The following is a 14327-nucleotide window of genomic DNA, read 5'->3' as shown; positions in this document are numbered from 1 at the left end:
AGTAGAAATGGCCAGGGTGGTCTCAAACTTCTGACCTCATGTGATCTATCTGCCCTGGCCTCCCAAAGTGCTGGGATTACAGGCATGAACCACCGCACCCAGCCTGATTTTGAAATTATATGAAAACGAAGGGGTCCACGAATTCTCAAGATATGACTGAAGGATTCCAATTCATTCCACGTGTCAAACATCTTAAGTTGCTGGTATTTTCGTATTGGTAGGTGCCCATCAGCCCTGGTTTGCCCAAGTGTGCTGGTTTTTCCGGTGGTCCTGGTCTCGTTGAGAATGTGTTTACATCATGAGTCCTTTTGGAAGTCTTATTCTGCTGTTTGGGTAAAGAATTGACTGTATTTTTTAGTTTTTAATTTTTGTTTTTAGGATTGCCCACGTTTTCCCAAATATAGAATTCCACACCAGAGAATAGCATCTTACCATAGTAGAGAGATTGCTTCTCTTTTGGTAAGTGGTGGCCAGGAAGGAGCGCCAGGTAGAATTAAGTCCTGACCCCCAGGCGTGTCTTGTTCCCTCTCTCTTTGCTTTCTGTGAGTTCCTTGGGCCTTCTTGTTTATGATGGAGAATATATAGGACTTAGCCTCCTCAGCTTCCTTCTTTCTTGCAGCCATATGGGGCTGTTATCTTTCTGCCTCTGGGAAATGAGAGGGTGGGTGTTAAAAATTAACTTAAAAAGGAGAAGGATGAGGCCGGGTGCGGTGGCTCTGACTATAATCCCAGCACTTTGGGAGGCCGAGGTGGGCGGATCCCCTGAGGTCAGGAGTTCAAGACCAGCCTGGCCAATGTGGTGAAACCCTGTTTCTACTAAAATACAAAAATTTAGCCGGGCATGATGGCGGGTGCCTGTAATCCAAGCTACTCGGGAGGCTGAGACAGGAGAATTGCTTCAACCCGGGAGATGGTGGTTGTGGTGAGCTGAGATCACACCACTGCACTCCAGCCTGGCGGCTAAGCGAGACTCCATCTCAAAAAAAAAGGAGAAGGATGAACACTTTTGAGCTCATGCGTATTAGTGACATCACATCCCTTCTTTCACTCATTTAGTGAATTCAAGTATGATTTGATGGGCACTGAAAATATGCCAGGTGCGTTATGTAACTCCTGTAGCCTTTTGAAGAAAATATTATTTTATATGAAGCCCAGTGTCTTAACCTGTTTTCTGCTGTTTAGAATACCCGAAACTGGTTAATTTATAAAGAAAATAAATTTCTTTCTTTCTTTCTTTTTTTTTTTTTTTTTGAGACGGAGTCTTGCTCTGTCACCCAGGCTGGAGTGCAGTGGTGTGATCTCGGCTCACTGCAAGCTCCGCCTCCCAGGTTCATGCCTTTCTCCTGCCTCAGCCTCCCAAGTAGCTGGGACTATAGGCGCTCACCACCACGCCCGGCTAATTTTATTTTGTATTTTTAGTAGAGACGGGGTTTCACTGTGTTAGCCAGGATGGTCTCGATCTCCTGACCTCGTGATCCACCCACCTCGGCCTCCCAAGGTGCTGGGATTACAGGCGTGAGCCACTGCGCCTGGCCAGAAATTTCTTTCATATAGTTATGGAGGCTGAGAAGTCCGAGGTTGAGAGGCATATCTGGTGGGGGCCTTCTTGTTGCTGGGGACACTGTGGTGGCCCAGAGTGGCGTGTCTCGTGGCAAGGGAGCTGAGTGTGTTCATGTACTAGCTCAGGTCTTTATTCCTTTTTTTTTTTTTTTTTTTTAAGAGATGAGGTGTCACTCTGTTGCCCAAGCTGGAAGTGCAGTGGCACAATCACGGCTCACTGCGGCCTCAACCTCCTGGGCTCAAGCGATCCTCCCCGCTCAGCCTCCTGAGTAGCTGGGACTATAGGTGCGCAGCACCATGCTCAGCTAATTTTGTTTTGTTTTGTTTTCCATAGAGACAGGGTCTTGCCATGTCTAGCAGGTCTCAAACTCCTTACCTCAAGTGAGCCTCCTGCCTTTAGCCTTGCAAAGTTCTGGGATCACAGGCCTGAGCTACCGTACCTAACCTCTTCTTTTGATAAAGCCACCAGTTCCACTCCCATGATAACTCATTAATTCACGAATGGATTAATCCATTCTTGAGGGCAGAGCTCTCACGATCCAATTACCTCTTAAAGGCCCTACCTTTCAATACTGCCACACTTGGATTAAGTTTTGTTTTGTTTTGGAGACAGAATCTCACTCTGTCACCCAGGCTGGAGAGCAGTGGTGCAATCTAGACTCACAGCAGCCTCTCTCTCCCAGGTTCAAGTGATTCGTGTGCCTCAGCCTCCCGAGTAGCTGGGATTACAGGCGTGCACCGCCATCACGTCTGGCTGATTTTTATTTTTAGTAGAGACAGAGTTTCACCATGTTGGTCAGGGTGGTCTCAAACTGCTGACTCAGGTGATCCACCCACCTCGGCCTCCTAAAATGCTGAGATTACAGGCATGAGCCACCACACCCAGCCAGGGATTTTTTTTTTTTTTTTTTTTTTTTGAGACGGAGTCTCGCTCTGTCCCCCAGGCTGGAGTGCAGTGGCCAGATCTCAGCTCACTGCAAGCTCCGCCTCCCGGGTTCACGCCATTCTCCTGCCTCAGCCTCCCGAGTAGTTGGGACTACAGGCGCCCGCCACCGCGCCCGGCTAGTTTTCTGTATTTTTTAGTAGAGACGGGGTTTCACCGTGTTAGCCAGGATGGTCTCGATCTCCTGACCTCGTGATCCGCCCGTCTCGGCCTCCCAAGGTGCTGGGATTACAGGCTTGAGCCACCGCGCCTGGCCTTTTTTTTCTTTCTTGAGACAAAGTCTCGCTCTTGTCCCCTAGGCTGGAGTGCAATGGCACAGCGACTCACTGCAACCTCTGCCTCCCGGGTTCAAGCAGTTCTCCTGCCTCAGCCTCCCGAGTAGCTGGGATTACCATGCCCAGCTAATTTTTGTATTTTTAGTAGAGACAGGGTTTCACCATGTTGACCAGTCTGGTCTTGAACTCCTGACCGCAGGTGAGCCGTCTGCCTCGGCCTCCCAGAGTGCCGGAATTATAGGCATGAGCCACCGCGCCCAGCTTTTTTTTTTTTTTGAGACAGAGTCTTGCTCTGTCTCCCAGGCTGGAGTGCAGTGGCTCGATCTAGGCTCACTGCAAGCTCCACTTCCTGGGTTCATGCCATTCTCCTGCCTCAGCCTCCTCAGTAGCTGGGGCTACAGGTGCTTGCCACCATGCCCGGCTAATTTTTTGTATTTTTAGCTGAAATGGGGTTTCACCGTGTTAGCCAGGATGGTCCCGATCTCCTGACCTTGTGATCCACCCGCCTCGGCCTCCCAGAGGGCTAGGATTACAGGCTTGAGCCTCCGTGCCTGGCCAAGTTTTTTGTTTTGTTTTGTTTTGTTTTTTGAGATGGAGTCTTGCTCTGTCTCCTAGGCTGGAGTGCAATGGTACGATCTCGGCTCACTGCAACTTCTGCATCCTGGGTTCAAGCGATTCTCCTGCCTCAGCCTCCTGTGTAGCTGGGATTACAGGTACCCGCCACCACACCCAGCTAATTTTGCATTTTTAGTAGAGATGGGGTTTTACCACGTTGGCCAGGCTGGTCTCAAACTCCGGACCTCAGGTGATCCACCTGCCTCGGCCTCCCAAAGTGCTGGGATTACAGGCGTGAGCCCCTACGGCTGGCCTTAAGTTTTTTTTTTTTTTTTTCAGATGGAGTCTCGCTCTGTCGCCCAGGCTGGAGTGCAGTGGCACGATCTCGGCTCACTGCAACCTCTGCCTCCCGGGTTCACACCATTCTCCTGCCTCAGCCTCCTGAGGAGCTGGGACTACAGGCGCCGCCACCACGCCCGGCTTATTTTTTGTATTTTTTAGTAGAGACGGGGTTTCTCCGTGTTAGCCAGGATGGTCTCGATCTCCTGAACCATGTGATCCACCCGCCTCAGCCTCCCAAAGTGCTGGGATTACAGGCTTGAGCCACCGCGCCCGGCCAGCCTTAAGTGTTAACATGAGTTTTGAAGTGGTTGTTTATTCAAGCCATAGACTCAGGGAGGTAAAGAACCTTGCTCAAATTGTAATAAGGTACAAACCGAGCTTCTGCAGAAAGGAGGTCCCAAAGAACAGCGGCTTGAGCAAGATGCAAGCACATTTCTTTCTCCTCTAACAGTTTGGTCAACCAGGTGGCCTTCCTCAGCTTGTGGCTTCCCCTCGTGGATCTAAAAGGGTCTTTATGGTTTTTGGTTTCCCGCCAGGTAGAAAAATCAGAACCAAGGAAGCTCACAACAGTAAGAGCTTGAGGTTCCAGTGTCAGTTCTACTCCCAACCCACTGACCAGAGTTTAATCACATGACGATAATTGGCTGTAAGGAAGGCTGGAAAAGTTAGGCTGAAGGAGGGTGGCCATGTACCCAGCTGACCTCCATTCTGTTGAAGAAACAGAGACTGGAAACTGGAGACAAGTAGAATTTCTCCCACACATGCCTGCAGTCAGACAGGTGGAGGGTGTGGATCCAGGCCCTCTCTTCCTATCTGCCCTGCTCTTCCGCAGTACCTTGCTACTGGTTTTGGGAAGAAGCAGCCTTTGAGAACTTTATTTATGTATTTTTTTTTTTTTTTTTTTTTTGAGACTGAGTCTGGCTCTGTCGCCCGGGCTGGAGTGCAGTGGCCGGATCTCAGCTCACTGCAAGCTCCGCCTCCCGGGTTTACGCCATTCTCCTGCCTCAGCCTCCCGAGTAGCTGGGACTACAGGCGCCGCCACCTCGCCCGGCTAGTTTTTTGTATTTTTTAGTAGAGACGGGGTTTCACCATGTTCACCAGGATGGTCTCGATCTCCTGACCTCGTGATCCACCCGTCTCGGCCTCCCAAAGTGCTGGGATTACAGGCTTGAGCCACCGCGCCCGGCCTTTATTTATGTATTAAATTAAAATCATTTATTTATTTTTGAGACAGGGTCTTGCTGTATCACCGAGGCTGGAGTGAAGGGGTACGATCATAGCTCACTGCAGCCTCAGCCTCCTGGGCTCAAGCAATCCCCCTGCCTCAGCCTCCCGAGTAGCTGAGACTATAGGTGCACACCACCATGCCCAGCTGATTTTTTAAACGTTTTTTCATAGAGCTGGAGTCTTGCTGTGTCGCCCAGGCTTGTGTTGAACTCCTGGGCTCAAGTGAACCTCCTCACCTCGGCCTCCTAAGTTGTTGGGATTTTACAAGCATGAGCCATGTGCCTGGCCTCTTTTCACTTCTGATTTTGGATTTTTATTTAACCTGTTTGCCCCACTCCACCCCCTTTTTAAAGTTAGACTTTTTTCCCTGGTCTTTTTTCAGTGGACTGTGCCCAGGATCGACATAGTCTTGTTTGTTCCTTGGTTGTACAAATATTCATTGTGCTTCATGGGCTCACGTTGCCATTTTTTTTTCAGGCCAAATGGAAATCAGGCATCCAGCCTGTCCAGTGGTATGTTGGTAAATGTTTAACAACGGGCTTTCTGGGGAGGACAAACCCTCCTGGTTTGTAGCACTTGCTGATTTCCATGGTGTTAATTCTCCCACCACGTTGCAGTTGAGCTGACAGTGTGATGTCCTGAAGGTGGAAGAGGGACGAGAGGTATGAGGGCACAGGTTGGGCCACCACGGAGCATGCCCTCTGTGGGCACAGTGACCTTATCTCTGTTTCCATCTCTACACTGAGGGTCTTTGATAATGAAATGTGCTGGAACTGCTCGAGAGCCTTTATGTGGCATAACTTAGTAATCCTCACCACAGGGGATGTTGATTGCTGCATTTTATAGGTGAGGAAATCAAGGCATGAGAGATCATGTAAGTAGCCTCAGGTCACACTGCAGAGCTAGGACTTTGATCATAAATCTTTAAAAGAAAAACAGTGGCCAGGTGCCAGTGGCTCATGCTGTAATCCCAGCACCTTGGGAGGCTGAGGCAGGTGGATTGCTTGAGCCCAGGTGTTCAAGACCAGCCTGGGCAATATGGCAAGATATGGTCTCTACAAAAAAATTTTTTAGGATTAAAAAAAGAAAACAAACAAACAGCCAACTTGGGTAACATGGAAAAACTTTGTCTCTACCAATAAAAGTACAAAAATTAGCTGGGTGTGGCAGCGCATGCCTGTAGTCCCAGCTATTTGGGAGGCTGAGGAGGGAGGATCACTTAAGCCCAGGAAGTTGAGGCTGCAGTGCGCCAAAATCCCACCACTGCACTCCAGCCTTGGCAATAGAGCGAGACCCTATCTCAAAAAAAAAGCCAAAATACTGGAGGTAGCTCATGCCTGTAATTTCAGCACTTTGAGAGGCTGAGACGGGAGGGTCACTTAAGCCCAGGAGTTTGCTTTGAGAGGCTGAGACGGGAGGGTAACTTAAGCCCAGGAGTTTGAGACGGTTGTGGCTGCGTTCAGGCCTCTGCCTTCCAGTCTGGCTCACAGAGTAGGAACCTGTCTCAAAAATAGACATACATTTTTTAAAAAGGGCCGGCCACGGTGGCTCACACCTGTAATCCCAGCACCTTGGGAGGCTGAGGCGGGCAGATCACAAGGTCAGGAGTTCAAGACCAGCCTGGCCAACATGGTGAAACCCCGTCTCTAATAAAAATACAAAAATTAGCCAGATGTGGTGGCAGGTGCCTGTATTCCCAGCTACTCAGGAGGCCGAGGCAGGAAAATTGCTTGAACCTGGGAGGTGGAGGTTGCGACGAGCCAAGATTGCGCCTCTGCACTCCAGCCTGGGGACAGAGTGAGACTCCATCTCAAAAAACAAAAACAAAAACACAATCGATTTGTGGCCAGTGAATAGGGCATTTCAGATTCTGATTTTCTCTTAGCAACAGTCTCTATCACAGAATGTTGTTTTTTAAAGGGCTCTTTCATGGAACTGTATGGTCATGTGGGCAACATTTCTGTTGAAATCTACCTTCTGTCTGACGGATATGCCATCCTGAAAAAGTAAAGAAGCTGAACTTCAAGTTCCTTTCGTTTAGCATTGGGTAAGAATCTAGAAGATGTTGATCATACTGTGCTTGACATCCCAGACGGACCACTGAGGATGGGAGTCAGGATGTGAGAGGAATCCTTACGCTCTGTGGAGACTCCCGGTGTAACCAGAAATGCCTTAAACCGACAAGCCATTGGCCATGACCACTTGTTTGTTCTGAAGATGCTGCCGGTGCTGACCTTGGGGTCATGTAGGGAAGGAAAGGAAAGGTCTTCCCTGTAGGTAGGGCCAACCAGGAAGATGCTGGCATCTCTTTGGAGGATAGATAGGGTGTGGTTGTGCAGATAGGAGAAAAATTGGAAAAAAGAAGTCTGCCATATTATCTTAGTAAATGTTCTGGAGTCTGTTTCTTCGACAGTGAAATTAGCTGTAACTGAACCAGTGCCATTGCAGGGAGCTCTTAAAGGACGCCTCTTACGGAGTCTCGCTCTGTTGCCCAGGCTGGAGTGTAGTGGCGCAATCTTGGCTCACTGCAACCTCCACCTCCTGGGTTCCAGTGATTTTTCTGCCTCAGCCTCCCGAGTAGCTGAGATTAACAGATGTGCGCCCCCATGCCTGGCTAAGTTTTGTATTTTTAGTAGAGATGGGGCTGGCCAGGCTGGGCTCAAACTCCTGACCTCAAGTGATCCGCCCACCTTCCGCAAAGTGCTGGGATTACAGGCGTAAGCCACTGTGCCCAGCCTGATGTGATCATTTTTGAGTGTTTCTTATAATGTGGGGAGAGGTGATGGAAACATAGAAGTGTTCTTGTTATGCAGAGATTTTTTTTTTCTTTTCTTTTTTTTTTTTTTGAGATGGAGTCTCACTGTCACCCAGGCCAGAGTACAGTGGTGTAATATTGGCTCACTACAACCTCTGCCGCCTCGGGTTCAGACGATTCTCCTGCCTCAGTCTCCCACGTAGCTGGGATTACAGGCATGCACCACCACACCCGGCTAATTTTTGTGTTTTCAGTAGAGATGGGGTTTCACCATGTTGGTCAGGCTGGTCTCAAACTCCTGACCTCAAGTGATCCACCTGCCTCGTCCTCCCAAAGTGTTGGGATTACAGGCGTGAGCCACTGCGCCTGGCCCATATGCTGTTTTTCAAGAGAAACATTTTAAATATAAAGACACAAGTAGGTTGAAAGTCAAAGGATGTTAAAGGACATATACCAAGCATGAGTCACAAGAATGGTGAGAATGGTGTACTATGTTAACATCAGACAAAGCCAACTTCAAAACAAGGTATATTGCCAGAGATCATGAAGGACATTTCAAAATGATCGAAGAATTAATCATCAAGAAGACATAACAGGCCAGGCGTGGTGGTTTACACCTGTATTCCCAGCACTTTGGGAGGCTGAGGCAGGTGGATCGCCTGAGGTTAGGAGTTCCAAGACCAGCCTGGCTAACATGTTGAAACCCTGTCTCTACTAAATACAAAAAGTTAGCTGGGCATGGTGACACATGCTTGTAATCCCAGCTACCTGGGAGGCTGAGGCAGGAGAATCGCTTGAACTCAGGAGGCAGAGGTTGCAGTGAGCCAGTTGCACCATTGCACTCCAGCCTGGGCAACAAGAGCAAAACTCTGTCTCAAAAAAAAAAAAAAAAAAAAAAGACATAACAATCCTAAATATATGTCAACTAATAAAAGAAATTCAGGGCCGGGTGTGGTGGTTCACACCTGTAATCCCAGCACTTTGGGAGGCCAAGGCAGACAGATAACGAAGTCAGGAGTTCCAGACCAGCCTGACCAACATGATGAAACTCCATCTCTACTAAAAACACAAAAATTAGCCGGGCGTGGTGGCACGTGTCTGTTATCCCAGCTACCCAGGAAGGTGAGGCAGGAGAATCGCTTGACCCTGGGAGACGGAGATTGCAGTGAGCCAAGATCGTGCCACTGCACTCCAGCCTGGGTGACAGAGTGAAACTCTGTCTCAAAAAAAAAAAAAAAAGAAATTCGGGCTGGATGCAGTGGCTCACATCTGAAATCCTGACACTTTGGGAGGCCAAGGCGCTTGAGACCAAGAGTTCAAGACCAGCCTGGGCAACATAGCAAGACCCCATCTCTATAAAAAATTTAAACATTAGCCGGTCATGGTGTTGCTTGGTTGTACTCCTAGCTACTTGGGAGGCTGAGATGGGAGGACTGCTTGAGCCTGCTATGATTGTGGCACTGCACTCCAGCCTGGGCAACATGGCGAAACACCATCTTTAAAAATAAAATCCCATCTGACAATGTTTGTCTTTAATTGAAATGACTATTTGCATTTAATGCACTTACTGAAATGGTTGAATTTATGTCTGGTATCTTGCTGGTTTTTTAAATTTATCTCCTCTGTTTTTGTTGCTTATCTCCTTGTATTTTTATTTTTAGCTTTGGTCTTTTGGATTAATCTGGTTGTTTTAAATGATCCTACTAGAAAAACTCTTCTAACAGGATCCTATTTCGTTGATGGTCTCTGGTAATCCACCCAGCCTTCCGTCTTCTCTGTGGCTAGAAACAGGACTGTCCACAAGTCACCTCTAACTGCCCTATCTTGCAAGTTCTGATTTTGGAGGAAAAAAAAAAAAAACAGCCTTGACAAGGTGGGATTCGCTTCTTTTCCTGGGTTGTGTGTCATCCAGGTATGTGAGACGTAGTGCATTTCGGAGAGAGGAGCATTCCATATGTGTTTGGAGGCAGCCATCTTTTCCTGAAAGTCCTTTTAGGAATCATTATTTCTGGTCCTCTGAAGTTTGCTGCTACCACTCATAAATATCTATCCACACCCCTTACAAGAAGAATAAGGAAGATCTTAAGACCCAGAAGGAAAACTGAATGCAGACCAGGTGTGGTGACTCAACGCCTGTAATCCCAGCATTTTGGGAGGCCAAGGCGGGCAGATCGCTTGAGCTCAGCCGTTCAAGGCCAACCTGGGCAACATAGTGAATCCCTGTCTCTACCAAAAAAAAAAAAAAAAAAATGAACTCCCCCACACCCCAGAATCAAAACTGAGTGTAGTATCAGTGTATATATGGAGTCCCTTGTGCTGAAAGTCAAAGCAGCTTCATTTTGGGCCCTTAAGAGCTCCACCTCTGGGCTCTTCACATCTAAGTCCATGAGAAGGGCCTACCCCAGTGGTGTGGATAGGTTGGGGGCTGCAGGGCCACACCCTTAGCTGCAGCTGGTTCCGGAACCAGTGCAGAAGGATACAAGTAGGAAAGTGCAGTTTGCATGGGAAGAAAAATGCAGTGTCCTTGTAGTGCAGATGGGGTCCAGGAGACCCAGGAGGTGCCCAGAGGACCTGGTGGCATGCTGTAGAAAGTAGCCTAGTGGGCATCTGGGACCAGGAGAGGTTTTGAAGCTGAGATGAGAAGATGTGCAGACATCAAGTGAGTTTGAATTAGCAAAAGCCAGAGGCTGTGGGAGTATGGCTGGACGGTGGAGGCTCCCATGTCAGGGGTCCTAGAGCAGCACTGGCTTTACAGACAGACAAACCTGGGCATTTACATCTGTGGTCAGCCTTTTATTTTTCTAAGTAAAAATATTAGATAAGATAAATTCTACCTACTATTTATAATTTTAAAAATAATGTTTCATGTAACATTGAAAAGATTTATAATCACATAAAGTTTTAACTTTGTTAAAGATGTGGGCTTTATGTTTTCACTTTCTATCAGAATAGTGAAAACTTCATTGCTAACCAGCCCTGGCCCACAGAGTGACATGTAAGACCCTAGTGACATTGACCCACAGAGTGACGTGTAAGACCCTAGTGACATTGTCTGACCCACAGAGTGACACGTAAGACCCTAGTGACATTGTCTGACCCACAGAGTGACACGTAAGACCCTAGTGACATTGTCTGACCCCCAGAGTGACACGTAAGACCGTAGTGACATTGTCTGACCCACAGAGTGACACGTAAGACCCTAGTGACATTGTCTGACCCACAGTGTGACATGTAAGACCCTAGTGACATTGTCTGACCCACAGAGTGACATGTAAGACCCTAGGGACATTGACCCACAGAGTGACATGTAAGACCCTAGTGACATTGTCTGACCCACAGAGTGACAGACAAACCCTGTCTGTCCAGACAAAGACAGCAAGAGCCAGGATGTCTGGGAAGCAGAGGAGAGGCTGGATCAGTGGTGATTCCTCAGGTGCCTGTGGCAAGACCTAGTGCCCGGTTGGTGTTCGTGTGAGGAGGTGCCTGCTTCAGAGATAACCCTGGGTGTGATTCAGCAAGATGGGGACGATGAGTGGAGGGGCCGGTGGCTGGGGGGTGGCAGAGGAGTGAGCGCAGGGTCGGGCAGCATCGTCTGTCTTGATTTTGACTTGCTGAGTTTGCTCACAAATGTGAGACTTTTGGAGGGGAGGTGTCCAGTGTTCACTCAGGACAGAAGGCATCCCTGACACGTGGGAGAGACACCGGGGTGCATTCGCTGAACAGAACTACAGAGCAAGAAAGAACCCTGAGGAGCGTGTTGAGCATGCTTTTGGATGGGGGACAGTGTGGGGAGTGAGGGCAAAGGAGGGGCTTAGCCCAGAGGAGAACCTGGAGAGGCAGGTCCTGGAGCTGGGGTGCAGCCTCAGAGCTGCTGAGCAGCTGGGAAGTCTGTGCAAACTTTGTGAGCCCAGACCATTCCTGATGGGCATCACCATCCTGAGCCCTGGGAATCGTGTGTGTTCATGCTGCGGGTGGACTTCTGGGTCTTGGGTCTAGTGCTGCTGAAGCTGGATTTGCAGAGGTGAGAGAAGTGACCCCTTTGCCCTCGCTTGCAGCTCCGCGGCCGTCACGATGTTCTGGAAGTTTGACTTGAACACCACGTCCCACGTTGACAAGCTGCTGGACAAGGAGCATGTGACGCTGCAGGAGTTAATGGATGAAGATGACATCTTGCAGGAGTGTAAGGCTCAGAACCAGAAGCTGCTGGACTTCCTGTGCAGGCAGCAGTGCATGGAGGAGCTGGTGAGCCTCATCACACAGGATCCGCCCCTGGACATGGAGGAGAAGGTCCGCTTCAAGTATGTACCAAAGCTGTGATGGGCCAGTACGCCAGACAGTACTGCAGGGATGCCGCGGGCAGTGTCTGAGGATGGCCAGAGTTGGGGATTTCTGGTGAAGAAGCGAGCCATAAAAATCCACCTCATGTGAGAAGTGAGGAGGGCACTCCCATGGGGTGTGATGTTGAGGAGTTTGCAGGTTGGGGGTGGTGGCTCACTCCTGTAATCCCAGCACTTTGGGAAGCTGAGGTGGGTGGATCAGTTGAGCCCAGGAATTTGAGACCAGCCTGGGCAACATAGTGAGACCCTGTCTCTATTAAAATTTTTTTAAAAATTAGCCGGATGTGGTGTTGTACACCTATGGTTCCAGCTACTTGGGAGGCTGAGGTAGGAGGATCACTTGAACTTGGGAGGTTGAGTCTGCAGTGAGCCATGATTGTGCCACTGCACTCCAGCCTGGGTGACAAGAGTGAGATCCTGTCTTTAAAAAAAAAAAAAAAAAAGGCTGGGCGCAGTGGCTCACACCTGTAATCTCAGCACTTTGAGAGGCCAAAGCAGGCAGATCACTAGGTCAGGAGGTCGAGACCATCCTGGCTAATACGGTGAAACCCATCTCTACTAAAAATACAAAACATTAGCTGGGCGTGGTGGCGGGCACCCATAGTCCTGGAGGCTACTGTACTCAGGAGGCTGAGGCAGGAGGATGGCGTGAACCCGGTAGGCGGAGCTTGCAGTGAGCTGAGATCATGTGACTGCACTGCAGCCTGGGCGACAGAGCGAGACTCCATCTCAAAAAAAAAAAAGAGTTTTGGCTGTCTTGTGCCTGCATTTTCTCATTCTGAATTATAAGTAAATTTTAGGTTGGTATATGTCAGTGTTTTGAGTGGCAGTATGTTGGGGAAAAAAGACGGATCCCATGCTAGAGATGCGGGTGGCATTGCAGCATGAGGCAGCACTGTCAGCAGGGTTGGCTCCAGGCCACAGAACGGCCAGGCAGGAGAGATGTGCAGTGTCTGACCCACAGTCCTGGGACATGCTTCACTTTAGGTCTTCAGCTTGAAGGACTTACATGATTGTCATTCGTGGTACTGTCCGTTCTCAAAGGTTTCCCTGAAACGTTCATTCAGCCCTGGCCAGGATGCTAGGAGATGACACAGAGGAAGGGGGCAGTGTGGTGAGATGGCTGGAGCTTCAGGGCCTTGAGTCAGGACAGAAGGGTGAGCAAGGATGGGCCTGGGGCAAGAGGGAGGACGGGGCGGAGCCAGCCTCCCAGCTTCTCACAGTGCAGCTCTGCGAGGAGCACATGGCCCGCTGTGTCCCCAGGTGACGCCTCAGGAGGTGGGAGATCCATTCAGGTCAGCAAACCTCAACCTGCAGGTCATGTCCTGTTTCTCTGTGGCCTGTGAGTGAAGAATGGTTTTATATTCTTTTTTATTTTAGTTTTTTGAGACAAGGTCTCACTCTATCGCCCGGGCTGGAGCGCAGCGGCATGATCTCAACTCACTGGAGTCTCTGCCTCCCGGTCCCAAGTGATCCTCCCGCCTTAGCCTCCCAAGTAGCTGGCACTACAGGTGCATGCTACCATGCCTGGCCAATTTATTTTTATATTTCTTTTGTAGAGATGGGGTTTCACCATGTTACCCAGGCTGGTTTCAAACTCCTGGGCTCAAGCAATCCACCCACCTTGGCCTCCCAAAGTGCTGAGATTATAGGTGTGAACCACTGTGTCCAGCTGGTTTTACCTTTACCTTTTTAAATGGTTGGGGGAAAAAAATCAAAGGAAGCTCGGGCATGGTGGCTCACGCCTGTAATCCCAGCACTTTGGTAGGCCAACGGGGGTGGATCACCTCAGGTCAGGAGTTTGAAAGCAGCCTGGCCAACATGGTGAAACCCCGTCTCTACTAAAAATACAAAAATTAGCCGGGTGTAGTGGTGCATGCCTGTACTCCCAGCTACTCAGGAAGACTGAAGCAGGAGAATGACTTGAACCCGGGAGGTGGAGATTGCAGTGAGCTGAGATCGTGCCACTGCACTCCAGCCTGGGCGACAGAGCGAGACTCCGTCTCAAAAAAAAAATCAAAAGAAGAATATTTTATTACACACATGAAAACGACATGAAACTCGTGTGTCAGTGTCCACCAATAAAGTCTTATTAGACACATCCACACTCATCCACATCTCATGTAGCATTGAGCAGCTGCAGCAGGGGCCATGGGAAATAATTCCTCCCTGGCCGTTTACAGAAACTCTTTGATGGTCTTACAAGGAAAATAAAGCAGGATAGGGAGCCAGGGTGTCCTTGTATCAGGGGGTGGTCAGTACTTCATTTAGGGTAGTCAGGCAGGTCCTCTCAGGTAAGGGGAGCAGTGCTGGGATGGGGAGGAGAGTTCTAG

General features: G+C 49.2%; 1 protein-coding gene across 50 annotated transcripts in view; it reads left to right on the top strand.

The window, feature by feature from the left end:
• The window catches only part of PPP6R2 (protein phosphatase 6 regulatory subunit 2), a 98037-nt gene that overhangs the window by 37980 nt on the left and 45730 nt on the right, over positions 1-14327 (top strand). For 21 of the 50 annotated variants that reach the window (XM_077949201.1, XM_077949199.1, XM_077949193.1 and 18 more), the window contains exons 3-4: positions 6823-6949; positions 11713-11955. Coding sequence is in view for 33 of the 50 variants with exons in the window: in XM_077949184.1 (XP_077805310.1) it covers positions 11729-11955 (227 nt within the window). In the remaining 17 variants the exon portion in view is untranslated. Of the gene's footprint in view, positions 1-6822; positions 6950-9381; positions 9531-11712; positions 11956-14327 lie in introns of all 50 variants that reach the window. The other 29 variants (XM_077949200.1, XM_077949198.1, XM_077949192.1 and 26 more) reach the window with 2 other exon arrangements.

This window comes from Macaca mulatta, chromosome 10, assembly GCF_049350105.2.
Source record: "Macaca mulatta isolate MMU2019108-1 chromosome 10, T2T-MMU8v2.0, whole genome shotgun sequence".
Lineage (NCBI taxonomy): Eukaryota > Metazoa > Chordata > Mammalia > Primates > Cercopithecidae > Macaca > Macaca mulatta.
Note: the sequence above shows the minus strand (reverse complement) of the source record. Positions and strands in the feature narration are given on the sequence as shown.